The sequence below is a fragment of the Dendrobates tinctorius genome, unplaced genomic scaffold (genome assembly GCF_039654945.1).
Source record: "Dendrobates tinctorius isolate UK_male_01 unplaced genomic scaffold, ASM3965494v1 ptg000231l, whole genome shotgun sequence".
NCBI lineage: Eukaryota > Metazoa > Chordata > Amphibia > Anura > Dendrobatidae > Dendrobates > Dendrobates tinctorius.
In genome coordinates, this window is record NW_027361898.1 from 157,501 (window position 1) to 178,014 (window position 20,514).

At 47.8% G+C, this 20,514-nt stretch overlaps 1 protein-coding gene across 1 annotated transcript in view; it reads right to left on the minus strand.

Moving 5' to 3' along the window:
- The window catches only part of NCS1 (neuronal calcium sensor 1), a 169,062-nt gene extending 148,940 nt beyond the window's left edge, over positions 1-20,122 (minus strand). Inside the window, exon 1 of the mRNA XM_073555909.1 lies at positions 19,741-20,122. Coding sequence (XP_073412010.1) covers positions 19,741-19,804 — 64 coding nt within the window. The 5' untranslated portion in view covers positions 19,805-20,122. The remainder of the gene's footprint in view (positions 1-19,740) is intronic.
- Positions 20,123-20,514: the final 392 nt, after the last annotated feature.

Sequence of the window (20,514 nt, forward strand, 5' to 3'; positions counted from 1 at the left end):
GATAACAGGGAGTAATAGACTGTACTCACCTGTCCTACAGTCACCTCTCCCCAGTAATGGCTGACAACAGGGAGTAATAGATTGTACTGACCTGTCCTACAGTCTCCTCTCCCCAGTAATGGCTGATAACAGGGAGTAATAGATTGTAGGTCTTTTTTATTATTATAAAATCCTTCACGACGTTACAAAATAAAACACAACAGAACAAACATAGAACAAAAACTCCAATCAGAAACAAGATGACAAAATCAGACACAAACACAGAGAAATAAACCAGAAATGGAAACAATAAGGGAAATTCTCGACCTACAAAACGGGAAAAGAAAATTAAATTAAAGAAACAAGAAATTAAAAACTAATAAAACGAAAAAGGAACAAAATTACAATAATTACACCAGCACCCCCTTAAAATAATAAATAAATAAAATCATGTAAAACCCCCGACCCAGCTCCATTCACACTATTATATACAACCCTGAACTACATTTACACCGTCCTATATACAATACTATATACAATATAAACATATGACACCAGTCCGAATATTGTACAAGACACCAGAACACACCTAATATGACATAGTTGTCATGGGAGATTTCAACTATCCAGACATTTGTTGGGAATCTCTCTCAGGCAAAACTAACAGGTCAAGGAAATTCTTATCCTCTCTTGCTGACAACTTTATCTTCCAAAAGGTAAGGGAGAAAACAAGGGGAACTGCTACCTTGGATCTAATCCTTATAAACAGGGAGGAAATGGTTGAGGAGGTAAAAGTGGCTGGGACCCTAGGAGGTAGCGACCATGCTATTTTAGAATTTTGGATAACTAGAGGCGGAAGACCTGTGAAGACTCAGACGTCAAGGTTAGATTTCAGAAAGGCAGATTTTAAGGGATTCAGAAAGAGAATTGGAGGGATCCAATGGCTGGATATCCTTAAAGACAAAAATGTCCAGGAAGGATGGGAAATCTTGAAAAATGAAATTCTCAAAGCACAGTTGTTAACAATTCCGAAAAGAGGGAAGAATAGGAAGCAGTTAAGGAAACCAGGATGGATGAACACAGAACTTAAGCACATGCTAAAAAGGAAGAAAAAAATGTTTATAAAATGGAAAGAGGGAGGCATATCTAAAGAAGAATATAATGCTGTCTGCAGAACATGCAGGGCACAAATCAGATTAGCTAAAGCTGAAAATGAATTGAGGCTTGCAAGAGATGTCAAAAGCAATAATAAAGGATTTTGGGGATATGTCAAAAGTAAAAGAAAAGTCAAAGATGCTATAGGATTTTTACAGGATGAAAATGATGAAATGGTAAGACAGGATGTTGAGAAGGCTGAACTTTAAAATTCCTATTTTGCATCTGTTTTCTCTCAGAAAGGAAATGTAACATCAACTGTTATTCACTGTCCTATTAAGGGAATAGAAGAATCCAGGATATCTATAAACAGAAAGATAGTGATAGTGATTCATTTAGCTAGCCTAAATGAATTCAAGTCTCCAGGTCCAGATGAATTACACCCCAGAGTACTGAAGGAGATAGCAGAAGAAATTTTTGAACCCCTCTCTATAATCTTTGAAAATTCTTGGAGAACAGGAGAAGTGCCAGAAGACTGGAGAAGAGCAAATGTTGTTCCTATCTTCAAAAAGGGGAAGAAGGTGGACCCAGGTAACTATAGGCCGGTGAGTCTGACTTCTATACCAGGAAAGATCTTTGAACAAATTATTAAACAACATGTATGTCAATACCTGGATAAGAATGAAGTGATTAAACAGAGTCAGCATGGGTTTGTAACTAATAAGTCATGTCAGACTAACTTAATTTCCTTCTATGACGGTATCACTGATTGGGTGGATCAAGGAAATGCTGTAGATATAGTATATCTTGACTTCAGCAAAGCATTTGACAAAGTCTCTCATACAATCCTTATTGAAAAAATGATTAAGTATGGAATGGACAAGGCAACTGTTAGGTGGATTCATAACTGGCTTAGTGATCGGACCCAAAGAGTGGTCATAAATGGCTGCACATCCAGTTGGAAGAATGTCTCAAGTGGGGTACCACAGGGCTCTGTCCTGGGCCCTGTATTGTTCAACATCTTTATCAACGATTTAGATGAAGGAATTGAGGGTAAACTGATTAAATTTGCTGATGACACAAAGCTAGGAGGGATAGCTAATACTAGAGAAGAGAGAGAGAGGATTCAAAAAGATTTAAATAAACTGGAGAAGTGGGCAGCAACTAACAGAATGGTTTTTAACAGGGAGAAATGCAAAGTACTACATCTGGGCAATAAAAATGGAAAAAGCATATATAGAATGGGAGGAATAGGGCTAAGTGACAGCACATGTGAAAAAGACTTGGGTATACTAATAGATCACAGACTGAATATGAGTCAACAGTGTGATGCAGCAGCAAAAAAGGCAAATGCAATTCTAGGATGTATTAACAGAAGCATACAGTCTAGATCACGTGAAGTCATTATTTCCCTCTACTCCTCTTTGGTCAGACCTCATCTGGAATATTGTGTCCAGTTTTGGGCACCACATTTTAAAAAAGACATCAACAAACTGGAGCAAGTTCAGAAAAGAGTGACCAGAATGGTGACCGGTCTGCAAACCCTGTCTTATGAGGAAAGGTTGCAGGATTTGGGAATGTTTAGTTTGCAAAAGAGAAGACTGAGAGGAGACTTAATAGCTGTCTACAAATATCTAAAGGGCTGTCACATTGTAGAAGGATCAACTTTATTCTCATTTGCACAAGGAAAGACTAGAAGCAATGGGATGAAACTGAATGGGAGGAGACACAGATTAGATATTAGAAAAAACTTTTTGACAGTTAGAGTGATCAATGAGTGGAACAGGCTGCCACGAGAAGTGGTGAGTTCTCCTTCAATGGAAGTCTTCAAACAGAGGCTGGACAGACATCTGACTGGGATGATTTAGCGAATCCTGCTTTGAGCAGGGGGTTGGACCAGATGGCCCAGGAGGTCCCTTCCAACTCTACGATTCTATGATTCTATGATTCTAATACCCTCTGGTCCCACTGCCATACCTCACAGCCTCCCCCTTACACCACCACATTCACATTTACGACAAACCTAATTACAAACATAGTATACAAAATTAACAATATTTATATATTTTTTCCCTTTTATTTATTTATTTATTTTTTCCTTTTTTTGGGATTTTTTTTTTTTTTAAACACTATATATAAAACACACATCTACTCTATCTATCCCACCACCCCTGATCCAGCTCTGGCCACAAAGTTGTTCAGGATTTCTCCGAGCTAGGATCAGACCCCAAAGTTTTTCACCAGGCCAGATCAGTCTCTTATCACCGCCGTTGAAAACCCCCCATCCCCCCAATCCCCCCACCCAACCTAACTAAGACCCTCTATTATACACAATATATACAATACATACATTACGCTATATACAATATATACATAAACCAACGTTACAGAACATAACCAACGTATTCACCACTTAAGGCTCAAGTTCGATGCTTGCAAACCTTCTATTCAGGAGACTGAAATTCAAAACAAAACTCTAGAGTGAAAAGGCATCAGCCCACCACCAGGATATAGGAGTACTAACGGACTAAGGCACCCCGAAGGAGAAACCCCTCCAGAGATGGGCCGCCCTCCGGGCACCCAGTCTTTCATACTCCAGAGAACGGACCTTCACCAGGGCACCTAGGATGCTGCTATAAACTTAGTCTACACGGAGGATTTTACTCTGCGTCGAAACTAAAACTCGTGCTTTCCACGTGAAGTACCTGACCACTGCGCTGACTATAAATAAAGTGACTCTGTCCCTTCTCCCGAGGTCTCCGAACGCTCCATAGGCCCACTCGGCATAGGACAGAGTAGCCAGCCGCGGCCAACCAATGGAAGCTCCCACCCTGTTGTACACCTCTGTATTAAAGGGACAATGAAGCAGGAAGTGCTCCATGCTTTCCAGCATGTTAGCACAAGCCTCACGGGGGCAATTCCTGTCCTCGGAGCTCCTGTACTTCAGATTGTCCCTCACATACAACTAACCGGACCACCTCATCTCTGAGGGCTTTAAACCTCTGGGAGGTCGCGGGTCTTTCCTTGTTAGAGGCACGGGTGTTCAGGATCCGTGCCTCCCGCAGCTGCTCCTTCAGCCCGGTCAGTGCTTTGCCGGCGTCCTCGTACTCTCGCAACATGGCGACCACTCGGGAGGAGAAGGAGCTCGTGGACTCGCTGGAGGTCATCTCGCACCATGATGTTGCTGGGCTCTTCTTCCTGGGGCCTGGGGTGCCCCTGTCTCTCTCTCTGGGTGGACGATGAGCCGTCTCGGGGTTGGAGTAGGTGGGTGGTACGGTCTTTCTCATCCGACCAGATCTCCTCACGCCCTCCTGGGCCGGTTACTGCTGCTCTCTGTCCCCCGCCGGCACAGACCGGGGAACAGAAGCCTGGGAAGCCATGCCTGGCTCCCAGGAAGCCTGACTCTCCCTGGGGAGAAGAGAGGCAGACTCTGGGCCTCCTCCTGGAAGTCCTGGAGCTCACAAGACAGGTGCTGCTCTCAGCAGGGTGTGACTGATTGTGGGCACCTGTCCTACAGTCTCCTCTCCCCAGTAATGGCTGATAACAGGGAGGAATAGATTGTAGGTCTTTTTTATTATTATAAAATCCTTCACGACATTACCAAATAAAACACAACAGAACAAACATAAGAACAAAACTCCAAATCAGAAACAATGACAAAATCAGACACAAACACAAAGAAATAAACCAGAAAGGAAAACAATAAGGAAATTCTCGACCTACAAAACGGGAAAAGAAAATTAAATTAAAGAAGCAAGAAATTAAAAAAAACTAAAAACGAAAAGGAACAAGATTACCATAATTACACCAGCACCCCCTTAAAATAATAAATTAAATCATGTAAAACCCCCGACCCAGCTCAATTCACACTATTATATACAACCCTGAACTACATTTACACCGTCCTATATACAATATTATATACACTATATACAATATAACCATATGGCACCAGTCCAAATATTGTACATGACACCAGAACACACCAAATACCCTCTGGTCCCACTGCCTTACCTCACAGCCTCCCCCTTACACCGCCACATTCACACTTACGACAAAAATTACAAACATAGTATACAAAATTAACAAATGTGTGTGTATATATACAGTGCCTACAAGTAGTATTCAACCCCCTGCAGATTTAGCAGGTTTACACATTCGGAATTAACTTGGCATTGTGACATTTGGACTGTAGATCAGCCTGGAAGTGTGAAATGCACTGCAGCAAAAAAGAATGTTATTTTTTTGTTTAATTTTTTTTAAAATTGTGAAAAGTTTATTCAGAGGGTCATTTATTATCCAACCCCTCAAACCACCAGAATTCTGTTTGGTTCCCCTAAAGTATTAAGAAGTATTTCAGGCACAAAGAACAATGAGCTTCACATGTTTGGATTAATTATCTCTTTTTCCAGCCTTTTCTGACTATTTAAGACCCTCCCCAAACTTGTGAACAGCACTCATACATGGTCAACATGGGAAAGACAAAGGAGCATTCCAAGGCCATCAGAGACAAGATCGTGGAGGGTCACAAGGCTGGCAAGGGGTACAAAACCCTTTGCAAGGAGTTGGGCCTACCTGTCTCCACTGTTGGGAGCATCATCCGGAAGTGGAAGGCTTATGGAACTACCATTAGCCTTCCACGGCCTGGACAGCCTTTGAAAGTTTCCTCCCGTGCCGAGGCCAGGCTTGTCCGAAGAGTCAAGGCTAACCCAAGGACAACAAGGAAGGAGCTCCGGGAAGATCTCATGGTAGTGGGGACATTGGTTTCAGTCAATACCATAAGTAACGTACTCCACCGCAATGGTCTCCGTTCCAGACGAGCCCGTAAGGTACCTTTACTTTCAAAGCGTCATGTCAAGGCTCGTCTACAGTTTGCTCATGATCACTTGGAGGACTCTGAGACAGAGTGGTTCAAGGTTCTCTGGTCTGATGAGACCAAGATCGAGATCTTTGGTGCCAACCACACACGTGACGTTTGGAGACTGGATGGCACTGCATACGACCCCAAGAATACCATCCCTACAGTCAAGCATGGTGGTGGCAGCATCATGCTGTGTGGCTGTTTCTCAGCCAAGGGGCCTGGCCATCTGGTCCGCATCCATGGGAAGATGGATAGCACGGCCTACCTGGAGATTTTGGCCAAGAACCTCCGCTCCTCCATCAAGGATCTTAAGATGGGTAGTCATTTCATCTTCCAACAAGACAACGACCCAAAGCACACAGCCAAGAAAACCAAGGCCTGGTTCAAGAGGCAAAAAATCAAGGTGTTGGAGTGGCCTAGTCAGTCTCCTGACCTTAACCCAATTGAAAACTTGTGGAAGGAGCTCAAGATTAAAGTCCACATGAGACACCCAAAGAACCTAGATAACTTGGAGAAGATCTGCATTGAGGAGTGGGCCAAGATAACTCCAGAGACCTGTGCCGGCCTGATCAGGTCTTATAAAAGACGATTATTAGCTGTAATTGCAAACAAGGGTTATTCCACAAAATATTAAACCTAGGGGTTGAATAATAATTGACCCACACTTGTATGTTTAAAATGTATTAAAATTTAACTGAGCAACATAACTTTTTGGTTTGTAAGATTTATGCATCTGTTAATTAATCCTGCTCTTGTGTGAAGTTTGAAGGCTCTAACTTATTTGCATCTTACCAAACCTGCTAAATCTGCAGGGGGTTGAATACTACTTGTAGGCACTGTATATATATATATATATATATATATATATTTTTTTTTTTATACTATATATAAAACACACATCTACTCTAACTATCCCACCACCCCTGATCCAGCTCTGGCCACAAAGTTCAGGATTTCTCTGAGCTAGGATCAGGCCCCAAATTTTTTCCTCAGGCGAGGCCTGGAACAGGCCAGATCAGTCTCTTATCACCGCTGTTGAAACCCCCCATCCCCCCACCCAACCTAACTAAGACCCTCTATTATACACAATATATACAATACATACATTACACTATATACAATATATACATAAACCAACGTTACAGAACATAACCTACGTACTCACCACTTAAGGCTCAAGTTCGATGCTTGCAAACCTTCTATTCAGGAGACTGAAATTATTATTATTATTATTATTATTATTATTATTATTTATTGTTATAGCGCCATTTATTCCATGGCGCTTTACATGTGAGGAGGGGTATACATAAAAACAAGTACAATAATCTTAAACAATACAAGTCATAACTGGTACAGGAGGAGAGAGGACCCTGCCCGCGAGGGCTCACAATCTTCAAGGGATGGGTGGTAATACAGTAGGCGAGGGTAGAGCTGGTCGTGCAGCGGTTTGGTCGATCGGTGGTTACTGCAGGTTATAGGCTTGTCGGAAGAGGTGGGTCTTCAGGCTCTTTTTGAAGGTTTCGATGGTAGGTGAGAGTCTGATATGATGTGGTAGAGAGTTCCAGAGTAGGGGTGATGCGCGAGAGAAATCTTGTATGCGATTGTGGGAAGAGGAGATAAGAGGGGAGTAGAGAAGGAGATCTTGTGAGGATCGGAGGTTGCGTGCAGGAAAGTACCGGGAGACGAGGTCACAGATGTATGGAGGAGACAAGTTGTGGATGGCTTTGTATGTCATGGTTAGGGTTTTGTAATGGAGTCTCTGGGCAATTGGGAGCCAGTGAAGGGATTGACAGAGGGGAGAAGCTGGGGAATAGCGGGGGGACAGGTGGATTAGTCGGGCAGCAGAGTTTAGAATAGATTGGAGGGGTGCGAGAGTGTTTGAGGGGAGGCCACAGAGCATGAGGTTGCAGTAGTCAAGGCGAGAGATGATGAGGGCATGGACTAGGGTTTTTGCAGATTCTTGGGTGAGGAATGAACGGATGCGTGAAATATTTTTGAGTTGAAGTCGGCATGAAGTGGAAAGGGTTTGGATATGTGGTTTGAAGGAGAGATCAGCGTCAAGGATTACTCCGAGGCAGCGAGCTTGTGGGACTGGGGAGAGTGGGCAGTCATTTACTGTAATTGATAGGTTCATAGGGGGGGTCGCGTGAGATGGGGGAAAGATGATGAATTCTGTTTTGTCCATGTTGAGTTTCAGATATCTAGTGGAGAAGAAGGATGAAATAGTGGACAGACATTGAGGGATTCTGGTTAGTAGGGAGGTGATATCTGGTCCAGAGATGTAGATCTGTGTGTCATCAGCATAAAGATGATACTGAAAGCCATGAGATTCTATGAGCTGTCCCAGGCCAAAGGTGTAAATAGAGAACAGCAGGGGCCCAAGGACTGAACCTTGTGGGACTCCGACAGATAGGGGGCGAGGTGAGGAGGTGGTGTGTGAGTGGGAGACGCTGAATGTCCGGTCTGTTAGGTATGATGAGATCCAGGAGAGGGCCAAGTCTGTGATGCCGAGGGATGAGAGGGTCTGTAATAATAGGGAATGGTCCACTGTGTCAAAGGCAGCCGACAGGTCCAGGAGGAGGAGGACAGAGTAGTGTCGCTTGCTCTTGGCAGTTAAGAGGTCATTGGTGACCTTAGTAAGGGCTGTTTCAGTGGAGTGGTGTGACCGGAAGCCAGATTGTAAGCGGTCGAAGAGGGAGCAAGAAGAGAGATGGGAGGACAGTTCAAGGTAGACGTGTTGTTCCAGTAGCTTGGAGGCGTATGGGAGAAGTGATATAGGGCGATAGCTAGATACAGAGGATGGGTCAAGAGAGGGCTTTTTGAGGATAGGTGTGATGGAGGCATGTTTAAAGCTTGAGGGGAAAACACCAGTTGTTAGTGATAGGTTGAAGAGATGGGTTAGGGTTGGGATGAAGACTGTGGTGAGGTTTGGGATGAAGTGGGATGGGATCGGGTCGAGTGCACAGGTGGTGAGATGTGATCTTGAGAGTAGAGTGGAGAGTCGATCTTCTGTAATGGTGGAGAAGTTGGTTTTGAAGGTGGAGGGCTGGGAAGTCGGGAGGAAGGGCTCTGGGGGTTGTTGACCAAAACTGTCCCTGATGTTATCAATTTTCTGCTTGAAAAATGAGGCAAAGTCTTCAGCTGAGATGAGTGGGGAGGGAGGAGGTGCTGGGGGGCGGAGGAGAGAATTGAAGGTGTTGAATAACTGTTTAGGGTTGTGAGACAGGGAGGATATGAGAGATGAGAAGTAGGTTTGTTTAGCTGTGGCGAGTGTGGTCTTGAAAGTAGTGAGGGACTGTTTGAATGCGATGAAGTGCTCGTTGGAGTGGGATCTAAATTCAAAACAAAACTCTAGAGTGAAAAGGCATCAGCCCACCACCAGGATATAGGAGTACTAACGGACTAAGGCACCCTGAAGGAGAAACCCCTCCAGAGATGGGCCGCCCTCCGGGCACCCAGTCTTTCATACTCCAGAGAACGGACCTTCACCAGGGCACCTAGGATGCTGCTATAAACTTCGTCTACACAGAGGATTTTACTCTGCGTTGAAACTAAAAATCGTGCGTTCCACGTGAAGTACCTGACCACTGCGCTGACTATAAATAAAGTGACTCTGTCCCTTCTCCTGAGGTCTCCGAACGCTCCATAGGTCCACTCGGCATAGGACAGAGTAGCCAGCCGCGGCCAACCAATGGAAGCTCCCACCCTGTTGTACACCTCTGTATTAAAGGGACAATGAAGCAGGAAGTGCTCCATGCTTTCCAGCATGTTGGCACAAGCCTCACGGGGGCAATTCCTGTCCTCGGAGCTCCTGTACTTCAGACTGTCCCTCACATACAACTTACCTTGGAAGCAGCGCCAAGTCAAGTCCCAGTACTTCTTGGGGATCCTATTAGAATTTAACAAACTCAACCCAACCTCTAGATCCCGACTTGGGCAGTCCTTGAGGACCAATGAACTCTGAAAATGTGAAAGCAAGACCCGCATGTCGAGGAGTTTCCTCGGGAGGGACCTCACCTCCCACATTCCCAGACCCCACCGGCGCATCATCTTCAGAACCGGGGTAACATAAGCCGGGAGATGCCCATGCGGTGTGCGAAGATCCTTCAATCTTCCCCCTGTCTCCCATTCCTGGAAGAAAGGCTGAAACCATCCCTTGCAGGAGAATACCCACGGAGGAGCCCTCTCTTTCCAGAGGTTTGCTACGTTGACCTTAAAAAAGGTGTTCACTAGGAACACCACGGGGTTCACCATATTCAACCCCCCTAGTCTCCTCGTGCGGTAAGTGACCTCCCACCTGACTAGGTTCAGTCTATTCCCCCATAACATCTGAAAGAACAGACTGTAGACCCGAGTCCAGAGAGGCTCTGGCAAGACACAGACGCTGCCCAGGTAGATTAGTAAGGGGAGCAGGAAAGCTTTGCACAGGCCAACCCTTTCCCTCAGGGTCAAAGGCAAACCCTTCCATTGGTCCACTCTTTAAGCGACACCTTTGATTCTGCCTTCCCACTTTTTCGTGGGGTAATCACCCTGGCCAAATTCGATGCCTAGGACTTTGGCGTGTTCTTGGGGTTCGGGGAGGGTGTCCAGAAGATCAAACCCGGGATCCCCGCCTCCCAGCCAGAGACTCTCACACTTGTCCTGGTTAACCTTGGACCCGGAAGCCTCCGAGTAGCTCTCCACTTCTGACATCACCACCATCGCCTCCTCTCGCGAAGAAACAAAAACGGTGACATCGTCCGCGTAGGCCACTACCCTCAGGATAGCCTCTGGCGCCACTCCGCCCATCCTCACCCCCGCCAACGGTCCACACTCGACCCTTCTGAGGAAGGGATCGATCGCAAGCGCGTAAAGCAAAGGGCTAAGAGGGCAGCCCTGACGGACACCAGATCCTACCCCGAAAGGTTGTTCAATCCACCCATTTACCAGAGGGAAAGTCTCAGCCCCAGCGTATAAGGTCTTAAGCCAGTCCACAAACCCCCCAGGCAGACCGTACCTCAAAAGAGTGGACCAGAGGTACTCCTGGTCAACCCGATCAAAAGCCTTTGCCTGATCCAGGGTCAGCAGGAACCCCTTCCAAAGGCCCGCCCTGCCTTGCTCCACGGCCTCTCGGACATCCAGAACAGCACTGAAAGTGGTACGGCCAGGAACGCAACAGTTCTGAGCCTCCGAAAGGAGCCGCGGTGCAAACTTCACCAGCCTGTTGAAAAGTATCTTAGCCAAAACCTTCCTGTCCATATTGAGAAGTGTTATGGGACGCCAATTCTCAAAGCGTGACGGATCCTTACCCTTTGACAAAATGATCAAAGCTGACCTCCTTAATGATCTCGGCAGGGTGCCCGAGGAGAGACACTCATTAAACACCTGAGTCAAGAGGAGGACCAAGGAGTCCCTAAAGAACTCGGATGTTAAGCCGTCCGGACCTGGTGATTTTTTGGGCCTGAGCCCATCGATCGCCAGTCTCACTTCCTCTTCTTTGATCGCTTCTGCCAAAACGTCCAGCGAGAGGTCAGCCCCTGGCTCCGGAACAGCTTCAGCCAGGAAAGCCGACATCCTGTCACGATCCAGTTCCCTCCTTCCCAAGAGGTGCGAGTAGTATGAACTGACGACCTCCAAGATCCCTGATCTGGACCTCTTCAAGGATCCCATACTGTCCATCAGCCCCGTCACTATCTTACTATTCACTGACATCTTGCAGCTTCTGTAAGGGTCGGGCGAGTAGTACTTCCCGTAGTCCCTCTCAAAAACCAAAGATGCGTGCCTATCGTACTGACACCTCTTCAGCAAGGACTTCACACCGGAGATCTCCTCGCGGCTACCTCCAGTCGAGACAAGATGCTCGAGTCTCCTCCTCAGGCTCTGATACAGGCGATCCCTGTTCAGGCTTCTGAGGTTCGAGAGTTGCCGGAAGAATTTCGCCACCCGATGTTTGAACATCTCCCACCACTCTGACTTAGTGTTACTTAGGCCCAGCAGCGGTACCTGGCTCTGAAGAAAATCCTCAAAGGACCGTCTTACAGCTTCTTCCTCAAGGAGTGATGAATTCAGCTTCCAATAACCTCTTCCCATCCTAGGAGTCTCTGTGACGTTCAGAGAAAACATAATCAAACAGTGGTCGGAGAACTCCACCTCAACAACCGACAACGGCGAGGAGACGGCTTCTTCCTTCACATAAAACCTATCTATCCTAGACCTGCACTGACTACCTCTAAAAAAGGCGAATCCCGTGTTGCCTGTGTTGTGCCGGATGTGGACATCCACTACGCGTGCCTCACTTACTATCCTGTTTAGCGCCACGCAATCATAAGTCAGCCGGTCCCCAGAACCTCCTCTATCACAGGGTCTCGTGACGTTGTTGAAATCCCCTCCAAAGACCACCTGCCGACTTGAAAATAAGAAAGGTTTGATCTTCATGAAGAGACATTTGCGGTCTCACTTGGATTGGGGACCGTAGATGTTAATGAGCCGAAGCGCCTGTCCCCCCATGGAGGCATCTAGGATTAAGCATCTCCCCATTTCTAATTCAATTAATCGTCTGCATTCAACCGCTGCGGTCTTAAAAAGGACCGCCACCCCGCTATACGGCTCGGCCGCAAGAGACCAGTAGGAGGGCCCATGCCTCCACTCCCTCCTTGCTTTATGCATGGTTGATAGGTCAGTCAACCTGGTCTCCTGCAAAAACAAAATGTTGGCATCAAGTTGGCCGAGAAAATGAAAGGCTGTGTACCTTGCCGCTTCTGACTTTATGCTGGCAACATTAATGGTTGCCAACGTCAACGTGTGGGTGCCGCCATCATGATTGATTGAATTAGTCTTTTTCTTCCCACCCCCAACAGTTTCACACTCTTCATCCGACAATGACGAGCTTTTAGTGCGCTTAAGACACACAGACTCATCCATTCTCTCCTTACATACACTCTGGCCCTTGTCTGGTGGTCCTGAGGTAGTCCCCCCCCCACAGGGCCCTTTAATTGCTCCCTGAGAAGAAGACTCAGCAACCCGCTGAGCCTCAACATCCGGGTTCCCGTCCTCCCCCTTTGCAGGGCAGTCCTGGAGGGCCCCGAACTGGTTGGTGGATAGATCCACCAGAGGGAGCGGCTGGACCTTCCAATGGCACCTGGATCAGAGCTAGAGAATCAGAGGGGTCGCACTCCAGGGCGGAGGCTCGAGACCCGAACCCACTGGTTGTTTTCCTGTTACCCTTTTTCCTTTGTTGTGACCATTCGCCCTCTCCCTCATCCTGACTGTCACCGGATGTAGGTTCCTGGGAAGACATGGCGTCCGCCTGCTCCTCCCTTTCAAGTCTCCTGATTTCCTCGCTCAATTCGCTGTCTTTAGGATCCTCAGCTGCGAGTGAAGTACCCGGGACAGGGTTTAGGGTCATTACTCCCTGCCCCCTGTTCCCATGGCGCTTCTCCTGCCGCCTGATGTTGGATGGCGGCAGCTTGCTCCTCACTGGTTCCCTGCCTCCTCCGCCCCTACTGGTCCCTTCACCGGCAAGATTAGTCCCAACTTTGGCCTATTCCGCACCTGCCGCTGAGATGGCCGAGGTCCCCACACAGTGCACATTTCTGGGCGGTACACTGCGCACTAAAGTGTGTGGGGCTGCCACACCTGTGACAGACCTTAGGCTGCCCCTGGTAGAAAATCAGGATCCTGTCCCTCCCCAAAAATGTAGAGGAAGGTATACGGGTAACCGTGTTTCTTGAAGCCTTCAATTTCACCATGAAGGTCCAGGCCCCTGACCATGGTCGTCGCGGGTCTTCTCAAGAATGCCGACGATGTCGTCATATCGACCAATCCAGGTGGAGATGTCCATACAGGAAAGCGACTCGTTACTGGTCAAAACGGTCACCTTCCTGAGTTCTGGCGGGATATTGCGACAGGAATGAAACCTTGCCATTCGGGGCGACCCTGAGCCAGCTCATGGCGAGACCAAAAGAGCTCAAGGCCCTCCAGTCTCACGAAGCTGACATCGAAGTAGGAGGGCCCATAGGGATGGATCAAGGCAAAGATGTCATATGTCGCGAAACCCATCCCCAGCAGGAGCTCAGCAACCTTTGACCGATCAGGACAGGCATCCTTGCTTACCCACTGGAGACGGGCCACGTTCCTACGGTTACTCCTCTGCCCCGGTGTCGGCAGAGACCAGACAGTCTCTGCCCCTCTATCTCGGAAGGCGGAAAGACCGTGTCTCTCTATCCAGAAAGTCAGATCAACCTCCCCTCTACATTGATGGAACTCTCCCCTTTTTTCAGGGCATCCAGGAAGTGCTGCTGCAAGTCACCGTCCCCAGGGCCACCAGACAAGGGCACACTACTACCCCCAGCAGTGACAGCTCCTGAATAGCTAGGGGCTGAAGCCCTCGCCACCACTGAGGGGGCAGTGGGACCACTACCTACTTCCCCTCCACCAACACCAGTGCTGCTCTCCTCATTCACTCCACCACTACTCCCACCATTTGCGGCAAAACAACTCCCATCATTCACTCCACCACTACTCCCACCATTCACTCCACCACAACTGCCATCATTCACTCCACCACTACTCCCATCATTTGTGGCTCCACAACTCCCATTATTCACTCCACTACTACTCCCATCATTCACCCCATTACCACTGTTGTCTGCACCTTCCATAGTCACATCCATTCATTCCTCCCTTGTGTCTGCAGACTCTGCACTCACACCTGCCGGGCCGGGGGAGGGGTGCAGCATCACACCCGTTTTAATTAGTTCAGTGCTGACTTTTTGCTGTGCTTTTGGATCACCATGCTCCTTAATGTCCTGGGCAGATTGTTTGTCAGCCGCCTTCCCTGTAGCCACAGACTTTGGGGGTTTAGTGTCTTTTTTTGCCGCCGGCGCACACTGCCCCCCTGTCGCCGCAGTGCGCCCAGTATTTTTGCTAGTTTTAGTTTTCCCTTGCTGCTTTTCTGCAGGAATAGTCCTGACACGTGATTCCCCTGTTCCAGCTGCGCGCCTCTTCTCCTCTGTTGAGGCGCACTGCTCCCGTCACAACAGTGCACGCCCCTTTCGCCGCACCATGCTCCTCGACCCTGCCCCCCACAGCCCCAGTGTCGGCCGGCTCAGCTGCAGTGAGCAGGGATGGAGTCTGCCTACACCGTCCCCCTTTCTCAAAGGCGTGGACATCCCCCCCGCTCTCTTTGGCGCCGGTGACAACCGGCTTAGCCGCAGGAGGCAGGGAGGAAACTCCTCGGGGTCCCTTATGTCCGGCGCCGTGAGTACCTCCACAGCCTCACCCCCTGCACTATTCCCTGCACAGACGGCAGCATTGCCGGACGTCCTCCTCTCCCCACCTTGCCTATGCACCGGACCCACTGCAGATCCCATGCCTTTAGGTTTGGTGGGATTTACACAGGAGGTGGTAGGTGTAACATTAGACATTGGTACATATTTGTAACTCACCACCTCCCGTGCAGTCTCCTTCGTCTTCTTCCTCTTTTTCTTTGTCTCCTCCACTGGCTCGTCCTCACCTATGGAAAATCCGGTCAGGTCTACAGGAGACTCCAGCTCTCGGATCTCTCTCAAAAGCCCACACTCCTCCTATTCCTCCGCTGACACTCCAGCCTGGGTTGTCGAAGTCCTCTGCCATGCCGGGAGGCCGCTTCCTTTTTGGCTCTGCGACTCTTTCTCCCGGCTTGTTCCAGCTCGTGGGACTCCAGCCACAACTTCGTCATCCTCCTCCTCGCTTAGGACGCTGGCTGGCAGTTCTCCTGAGGTATTTAACCCCTTCATTTCTGAGAACTGTCGCTGGTTCTTAAACCTCTCCAGGAAGGGACCTGCGCTTTTCTCAATCCCCTCCCGAAGGAGCACTAACCGGACCACCTCATCTCTGAGGGCTTTAAACCTCTGGGAGGTCGCGGGTCTTTCCTTGTTAGAGGCACGGGTGTTTAGGATCCGTGCCTCCCGCAGTTGCTCCTTCAGCCCGGTCAGTGCTTTGCCGGCGTCCTCGTACTCTCGCAACATCGCGACCACTCGGGAGGAGAAGGAGCTCGTGGACTCGCTGGAGGTCATCTCCCCCCATGATGTTGCTGGGCTCTTCTTCCTGGGGCGCCCCTGTCTCCTTCTCTGGGCGGACGATGAGCCGTCTCGGGGTTGGAGTAGGTGGGTACGGTCTTTCTCATCAGACCAGATCTCCTCACGCCATGCATGAATTGGCCAAATTATGTGATGTCTCAATTTTTCCCATAATCCAGGACAGTATTGCTATTCATATTTCATATATTCCTTGTATACATGCTTTAGCAACTTTTTTTGTATATTGTATATGGGGGTAGCTGCTCCTAGTATGCACCTATTCACATTAGCTTGGAAGTGTCAGTCAGTCTTTTGTTATGTGTATGTTAGCTCTCTGACAGAGCACTCCGCCCTTCAACATGTGATGATTTTAATTACAGCAGGATCCTAACTTCCTATAAATACGAGATTTTCTGACAGAGGTATCCACATTCACCCAGGAATTCAGACTTCAGCCTAAGGGCACATACCCATTTGCGAGAAAAAAACGGACGAGTGCTAAGCAAGCGTAATGCAATTTCCATGTGATTTTTCCACGGAACATCTGTATGACATGCGTATGCAATCCGTATGCAATGCGATTTTAACATGAGCTTTTACATACAGCAGTTCTCTCTATGTTAAATCTCTTGTTAGGATAGTATTGTAAAAAAAACTGTACACATCATTTAAAACAAAATAATCTTCAAAACATATATATATATATATATATATATATATATGTGTGTGTGTATAGATAGATGTAGTATAAGCCGGCAGATGCCGCATACAGTAAAGAACAGAATAGGTTCGGATAGACAAGATATATACACATAGTAGCCGCATACGAATTGCCGGCTTTTCAAAGGACACCGGTGCATAAAAATTGGATGGCACTCACATAGTGCGAGTGCTGCCCGATTTTTTTCTTGCACCCATTGACTTGCATTGGTGACTCTCGTTCAAGAATCGCAGCAATATGCAGCATGCTGAGAAAAACCTTGCAAATGAGATGTCACCCATTGAATAACATTGGTTCAAGTGCAATCCGGTTTTTCACTCGTCCGTATTTCTCGACATGTAGGGTCCCCCAGAGTGAGACCACCTTGTTGTTGGTTGCTGGGCATGCATTATCCAGAGCAGTATTGGAATGCAATTTTTTTTTATAACAGGAAAATCATGAAGGAAGCAGTCTACGTCCATATTCTTGGCAGGGGATGGATGCCCTAAAGCAGAGGTCTCAAACACGCAGGCCGCATACGGCCCCTGAAGCAGTCATCTGCGGCTCGCGGTGCAGTGTACCACATGTCTCACTCCCTGAGGCAGGTAGAAGGGGGAAGGCACGCATTCAGGCTGTTCTGTGTGACTGTGCACAGGACCTGGGATGAGGTCACAGGAGGGGGAGGAGTCAGGGGTCACAAGATCAGGGGCCTCAGTGTATGCAGGACACTGCTGTCTGTTAAGGTTGCCATGGTGCTGGATGCGGGTAAGTTTCTGTGTGGGGTCAGGAGGGGTTTACAGGGTGGGTGTAGCGGAGCCATGTGTGTGCGGAGCCGTGTGTGTACGAGGTGTACAGAACAGAGCTGTGTTTGTATGAAGTGTACGGAGCGGAGCCGGAAAGGAGCCGTGCGTGTACGAGGTGTACGGTGCGGAGCTGCATGTGTACAAGGTGCACGGAGCGGAGCCGCATGTGTACGAGGTGTACTGAGCGGAGCCGTGTGTGTACGAGGACCGAGGTGTAGGGAGCAGAGCCGTGTGTGTACGAGATGAACAGAGTAGAGCCGCGTGTGTACGAGCTTAAATTTTTTTTATGTGCGGCCCATTTACTCTGCTGAGTTTGAGAACCCTGCCCTAAAGTAATGGTCTAGAACTGGATCTACGGGAATGGTGCGAAAGTGTGGAGCATCCCAATACCCCAAATATTTTTTAAATGATCTCTTATGATTTCCAAGCAGATTATCGCTGCTGCTCTCTGTTATCAGCCCCTGCATGACTATGGTTGATACTGAGCAGACCTAGAATGAGTCTGGATACAGGTGATGATTAAATAGGGGTCCCACATCTCCTTTGAGGGGGATCACGTGTTGTAGGGAGTTTTAGCTATATTTCTTATACAGTCTTGTCTAAGGGCTAGTAACACCTATGTGGTGGTGGCATGTCTATGTTGAGGGTCCAATGTTTCGTATGGGGTGGGTCATATCTGTAGGGGGGGAGTTGCATGTCTACAGGGTGGTCACACTTCTATGGGGCAACTTTATTCTTTCTCCTTGTGGTCAGTGTTCAGGTCCCAAATTGCAAGCAATGCGCACAAGTCCAGAAGTGTGCACAGCACCCATACAGTATTTCCCTAAATATTATCAGGCCTGGAGTACACAGGAAAGCCTGCACCCGCATACACAGGAGCTACTACTACACTATGCCTCATGCTGGAGGCAGTCGGACAGCTGTAGGAATCCATGTGGGCTCTTTTGGAGGGGGAGGCTCAGGATAATGAGATTTCCTCCTGGATGTGTGAAATGCCAGTCTGCTGCCAGAAAGCCGAGAACTACAGCAAGTAAAAATTAAGACCAGGACTGTATGTCATGATGAGAATGATGAATAGATCGATGATAGATAGGTCAATAATAGATAGTTATGTGATAGATGTTAGCTAATAGATGGATAGTCTGTTCTTGGCTTACCCCACTAATAACCACATCATCAGTTTGGAGACTCCACATCATAAGAACTGGATGTGATGTAACAGTTTGGGGACTGGATACAGGGGGGATCCTGTGATTATAATCACCATTACAACAGTCCCGGCCTCCTGCTCACACCCATGTCTGTAGCCCATGACTACCTGCCAGCATAGAAGCCTCAGTGCGTAACAGCAATCACTCAGCCTACACTGCCAGATGACTTATACAAATACATCTGTTCCCCACTAACCCAGTGATCAAGTTCCCCACACACCCCCACATTGTATTCTGCGCTACCCACAACTCCTCATTAGAGATGTAAAACGCCCCCACATCTCAATTACTGTACCCCACAACCAAGTAATCCAGGTCCTCAGTGTGTAAGGAAGGGTACCTACTGCTGCCCCCCAGAAACCAAACCCTGACTGTACAGGCAGATCACCTCTATAGCACCTTCCTTGTAGAGTGTAAGCTCTGGTGATCAGGGAGCTCCCTCCATCTGTACCAGTCATGTTTATTACACTTGTGTGTCTCATGGTATGTATACTAGACTTTATACACGTATGATCACTGGTGTCTACTTAGGTTAGATAGACTTTTTTATACGCATGTATTGTCTATCTATTATATACCATTATTGTATATTTAGACATTTATTTATAAACTTATGCATCATTATTGTATCGTTATGTTAAATATTATACTTATTTATAGACATGTATTAAATATATATATATCATTATTGCATCCTTATATTACATATTAGACTTTGATTTATAGACATTATTATTATTATTTATATGGCACCATTAATTCCATGGTGCTGTACATGAGAAGGGGTTACATACAAAGTTATAGATATTGTTTTTACAGTACACAAATTTACAATGACAGACTGGTGCAGAGGAGAGAGGACATATATTGTATAGCCTTGTAGATTTCTACTTTGTATAGACTTATGTATCATCATTGTATCCTTATGTGACATATTCGACTTTCGGAGCATTAACCCTTTCTCCCCTGTGCAGCTCCCCAGAAGGAGCACACCCTATAGCCCAATGCGTTGCAGCCCCTGCTCCCCAGACCCCCCAGATGGCAGAGCACTTACAGTAGGTCTTCCTGGTCAGCTCCTCCACCACCTCCGGCTTCAGTTTGCTGTTGGATTTGCCCATTGTCTCCGATGATTAATTCATGGATGTCAGCCTCCAGTCCCGGGTGAGGCCCTGCCCGAGTCTCTGCTGCTGGGAGGGAACTGGGACTCCCGTAGCTCAGGCTGCTGTCTGTCCCGACAATTGCTGGCTGCACTGCCCTGTGTCCTGACAATGGCGGGCCCCTGAGCTGTCTGCACCCCTGTCCTGACAATGGCGGGGCCCCTGAGCTGACAGCACACTGTGGCCTCTGCTGGAGGTGCAGGCTGTCTCTGTGCCGCTGCTTGTGTGGTTGTCCCTGGTTACTTGACACTGTTACACATGCTCTGTCCCTGCAGTCTCCTCCTATGGCTCTCATTCACTGGCTGCACCCCCTTCTTCCTGGCACCCTCCCTCCTTCCTGACAGCCTCCCTCCATCCTCCTTTGCAGATAACGCCTCTCTGTTCTCTCCCCAATTGCTTTTCTTTCATGTCCTCATCCCCAGTTATCTTCTGGGAGTCACTCCATTAACCCCTGCACATTGTCTCCTGTGCTTCTGCGTTGTGCTCAGCCTTTGTGCAGCCGTCAGCAGAGGTTACAGAAGCGCAGGAGGGTGACAGGCAGGTCAGTGACTTCTGTGTGTGCCTTGGGGTGGCCACAAGGCCAAATTCAGCACATTGATGAGCCTAGAAAGTGTCATCCTACAGGGAAATCACAACAGCTGGGAAGAAAGTCTCATTGTATGGGACCGAAG